This window comes from Sinocyclocheilus grahami, unplaced genomic scaffold (genome assembly GCF_001515645.1).
Source record: "Sinocyclocheilus grahami isolate Dianchi unplaced genomic scaffold, SAMN03320097.WGS_v1.1 scaffold39.1, whole genome shotgun sequence".
NCBI classification, from domain to species: Eukaryota; Metazoa; Chordata; class Actinopteri; order Cypriniformes; family Cyprinidae; genus Sinocyclocheilus; species Sinocyclocheilus grahami.
The window spans coordinates 119,139-124,506 of NW_015505218.1; the positions used below are offsets into that span (position 1 = coordinate 119,139).

At 36.3% G+C, this 5,368-nt stretch overlaps 1 protein-coding gene across 1 annotated transcript in view; it reads right to left on the minus strand.

Moving 5' to 3' along the window:
* Nucleotides 1-5,368, minus strand: part of LOC107581877 (transmembrane protein 185-like) — an 8,989-nt gene that overhangs the window by 2,756 nt on the left and 865 nt on the right. Inside the window, exons 2-5 of the mRNA XM_016267547.1 lie at nt 4,204-4,380; nt 2,215-2,422; nt 683-766; nt 384-560 (exon numbers count right to left, since the gene is read on the minus strand). Of these exons, the coding sequence (XP_016123033.1) occupies nt 384-560; nt 683-766; nt 2,215-2,422; nt 4,204-4,380 (646 nt within the window). The remainder of the gene's footprint in view (nt 1-383; nt 561-682; nt 767-2,214; nt 2,423-4,203; nt 4,381-5,368) is intronic.

Consider the following 5,368-nt stretch of genomic DNA (forward strand, 5'->3'; position numbering starts at 1 on the left):
TATTTTTTTTTTTTTTTTTCCCACAATATTCCTGTTTTTATTGTATTTTAATCAAATAAACGCAGCCTTGGTGAGCAGAAGAGATTTCTTTCAAATTTTTTTTTAAAAAGTTGAAAATCCTCCCGACACCAAACTTTTGAATTAAATAATTACATATATATATATAATGATTTAGTCACTAATGTGCAAAAAAGCATGACTAAAACGGTTATTAAATACAGGTCCTGTATATTGAGTAAAGGACACAAACATGAAGATAATCGGTTTCTAGACTGGTTTAAAATCAGTACAGGCTGATCTCTACCCAAGACATTCAGAGTGTCTTCAGCTTACTTACGGCATAAACACAATCAAGCAAAAACTGAATGATGCTGGAATCAAACCTCAAAGGTCAGCAGGGGCACCACTATGGTCATCCAGCTGATTGCCATGGTTATGTGTGTGCGCCGCTGCTCAGCAATGACATCCATGGACCGCAGGAAGAGCACAGACCAGACAATGTAATAGAGCACCACCAGACACAGGAAGGACATGAGAATCCACAGCGGCACGCACACCACCTGGAAAAGACACGGCACTTACTCTCATAACAAGACACAGAGCTCAGATTATGAAGCTGGTGGCCCAGCTGCAGGTGACTGATGATATGGCAGCAGTAAATGAGTGTGGCTGCCGTCCTTACCAACCACGGCCAGCTGATGATCTTATCCAGTCTCAAAGCGATGAAGATGAACTGAAGAATATTTACAGAGCACAGGATCTCCAGCTGATGAAACAACACAAAGAGTGTACAATCAGGCACGATTCATTTCTGGAAACACAAAGATAAACAATTCTTCTGTTTGTAAACATGACATGCTTAGGGAGATATGCTTGGTATCATGTGGGTGAATCTCACAAGAACTGTGGGTCATATATCAATTAAAAAAAAACTAAGAAATTAGAAATCATTGTTTATAAAGGAAATAGAGCCCGTTTTTTTCTTTACCATAGTACAAAATTATAATAAAAAAGGTAATTATTTAGTTTTCTTTTCTATAAACCATTATATATATTATATATGTCAAAGATGAAAATACCAATACCAAAAAATCTTGTCAGGTTTATTTAAAACAAGGATCATTAGATGTAATTTAATGACTGTATTTAAGGGTCACAGTGCAGCCCCTAAAATATTAATTAATTGTCATTTTAAATCTTTACCACTGTCCTTCAACCCACTAGATTTGACCCATTTGTCAGCAACAAGTTATTAATCATTTAAAATATGTGACCCTGGACCACAAAACCAGTCATAAGGGTCAATTTTTAAAAATTGAGATTTCTACATCATATGTAAACAAGCTTTTCATTGATGTATGGTTTGTTAGGATAGAACAATATTTGGCTGAGATACAACTATTTGAAAATCTGGAATCTGAGGGGGCAAAAAAATTAAAATATTGAGAAAATCGCCTTTAAAGTTGTTCAAATGAAGTCCTTAGCAATGCATATTACTAATCAAAAATTAAGTTTTGATATATTTACGGTAGGAAATTCACAAAATATCTTCATGGAACATGATCTTTACTTAATGTCCTAATGATTTTTGGCATAAAGGAAATATCAATAATTTTGACACATACAATGTATTTTTGGCTATTGCTACAAATATACCTCTGCTACTTATGACTGCTTTTGTGCTCCAGGGTCACATATAGTAAAGTTTAATGTGATCACTTTTTCTTTTATATATTTTAATAAGTAGAGGTCAGAATAAGTATGTTGTTTCATTTTTACATAAAAAAAATTTAACAATAATGTTGTCATTTTGACAACATTTATTTTGACATTTTATTTTCACAAATGTTATTTGAAACATTAAAGTAGATGCTTTATTTAATATGCTTCCTATGTATATAAAATCACTTTTGTAAATTTAAAATGCAAAATGCGAATCTCGTCTTTGACCCAGAAAGCAAAGATTAAAAATATAATTGTAATGAATATAACTGCGACAAATGGGAATAACTAAATTGTCATGAAACTACTGTCAATGCAAAAAGCGCAAAAATCAGGCTTTGTTTTCTAAGCATAAAATATAATTTCTTATTTTTATTTTGACGTGAAGTATGACCTCAACATAACTTGTTCGACTTCAACCGTACTGAAAATGGTCATGGTAGTTTGTTAGAGACAAATCTTCCTCCTGTGATTGTAAATCACGGCTGATACCTCAAGCGACCGGTCGTGCCTGAATCCCCACACGCACGCCGCCACTGAGACGGGCGAGACGAAGAAGAGCGGCATGAAGACCAGAAGCCAGAAGTGTGAACCCCGCTGCACACGGTCGCACACCAGCACCTCGAAGGTGAGCAGGAGGAGGTGGATCCCCACAGCGATCAGCATGGCCTTAAACTCCACGCAGGTCTCACCCTCAGCCCTAAAGACGACAGCTTACTGCATCACCAAAATCACACATCCTTAAAGGGACAGGTCACCCAAAAATGACAATTCAGTCATCATTTACTCACCCTCGTGTTATTCCAAACCTGTATGAGTCTCTATCTTCTGCTGAACACAAAAGAAGATATTTTGAAGAATGTTGGTAACCAAAGAGTTGCTGGTCCCCATTGACTTCCATACTATGGAAAAAAATACTATGGAAGTCAACGGCTACCGACAACTGTTTGGAAACTCATACAGGTTTGAAACAACATGCTCAACATGAGTAAACGATAACAGAATTTTAATTTTTGGGTGACCTGTCCCTTTAAGTCATAAAGGCAACATGATATGGCATTTTCACAAAGTTTATTAGTGTGCTGGCAAGACTTTACCTTCAACAGAAGCCGAAATAACATTTAAAAAATCATTATTTTGATACCGTATACACAAATTATGCTAAACAAGACTGGGAAAGTGTATAAGGGTCCTTAACCGTATAAAGCCTGATACATTACCTTTAGACAAAATAAAAAAGTTGCACATGTATTTTGCATTTTGTGTCATATTTAATACATCAGGGTTTTATGGGTCATAAAGTATGATATACTCAAGACTATGGAGGAAAAAACAGCTCAGATTTATTCAGAGGCCCAAACTGAGCAAAAACTATGCAATTTTGGTGCAGATGCTGATACGTGAGATGTATATGGCCAAAAAAGTAGGATGAAATTCTCGTAGCTTGTAAAGTAAATCAATTAGATCTTTACTTACATAAAATCATAGAAATATCAGTTGTCACTCTGTATCTCCAATAATACGCAAGATGATATTTAAATGCTTAATTTGATTATCAAAACATATAATGGATGCAGTACAATGATGACTGAGTGATGAACAAATTAACGTTCCTCAAAACCCCGATGATTCGAGACTGGAACATGAACGTGAGTTTTTCTAGAAAATAATGTATTGATAATCAAGTAAGCTTAAACTGCTTCAGTCCAGTAAGTGTTCATCTAAAAATTTAAAAATATAACAGTATATAAGCTATTAAAGAAGCAAATAATTTAAATCAGGAAAGATTTCACAGCAAAAAGGCATGTATGCCGCAGTTTTAGAATTACACTGGTAACAGATTAGATTAGGGAACACGTTCACTATTAAGAGTTTCCCCTCAATAAACTCAAATATAGACCATAAGTAAGGTAGTTGTTGTAGTAGTTATGGGTATTGGGTCGGGACAAGAGATCTAGAATATGGTCATGCAGAATAAAGCATTAATATGTGCTTTAAACGTAATAAAGCGCCAATATGCTGGTAATATAAAGCTAATAAGCAACTAGTTAATAGTGAATAGTGTTCCCTAATCTAAAGTCATACCAAAGGTCTTTCATTTGCTAAAAAAGCAACAATCAAGCACACGCCAGAAGGCATGCAGTAAATTGTGTACGACAGGTTTTTCAGCACAGTTTTGATCATGTGGATCAAGGCACCTGCAATCCATGCATTAAATATGATTCTAATAAGTGACTTCATTTCAAGATTTACTTGTTTCATTACAGGATGAATCAGTGCTTTTGAATGAATCTCTTGAATGAATGATTCAAAGACAAATACATTTTAACAGCCCCTTTTCGCCACCTAAAAATAATTGATAGGTGGAATTAAAATGTTAATTGTACAACAAGTATCCGATTCCTGACCTTTAGTATGCGATTCTGAAATTGATTTTCGATTCCCAACCCTAATCATAAGCAGGGAGAAGTTGTGTCTGACCTGTACTGTGGGTTGTGTGCCCAAACCCCGGTGCCCACAGAAGCCCCAATGATGACCATGAGTTTCCAGAGCCAGATGGGCGCAAACACCGCCCAGTAGCTCCACTGGATGACGCCATCCAGCCTCAGCGACAGCAGCACGGAGAAGAGCAGCAGGCAGGCGTAGATCAGGAGCTTACTGCAGGACAACAACAACACCACACATGCGGTCAGAGCACAAGCTGGACACATCGGTCAAACCTACCTGACTTCTGTCAGACGGGCCTGACTGAGACAGAAAACAAACGTATCCGAGAAGCTTCCCTTTTAGTGCTATCAAACGATTAATCGTGATTAATCACATACAAAATAATATATGTATGTGTATTGTGTACATTATATATATATATATATAAAAATACACGCACAAACAGTATATATTTAAAAAAATGTTTACAAGTATTTACATGTATATATTTATATTCTTATATAAATACAAAACAACATTTTTCTTAAATGTATACATGCATGTGTTTGTATTTATATATACATATACACAGTACACACTCACTCAGGTTTGTTTTTATGGTTTATGGGGACTCTCCATAGGCGTAATGGTTTTTATACTGTACAGACTGTATTTTCTATTGCCCTACACCAACCCTACCCCTAAACCTACCCCTCACAGGAAACTTTCTGCATTTTTAGATTTTCAAAAAAACTCATTCTGAATTATTTATAATCCTTTTGAATTATGGGGACACTGAAAATGTCCTCATAAATCACCTTCTCGTTGTAATACCTATGTCATACCCATGTTATTATACAAATTTGTGTCCTCATAAACCACATAAACACACACACACATTCTCTCTCATACATACACACACACACACGCATACATGCATACACACACGCATACATGCATACATACACACACACACGCATACATACACACACACACACACACGCATACATATACACACACACACACGCATACACACACACACACACACACGCATACACACACACACACACACACACACACACACACACACACACACGCATACACACACACACACACACACACACACACACACACACACACACGCATACACACACACACACACACTCATACATACCCACACCCACACGCATACATACACACACACACACACACACACACA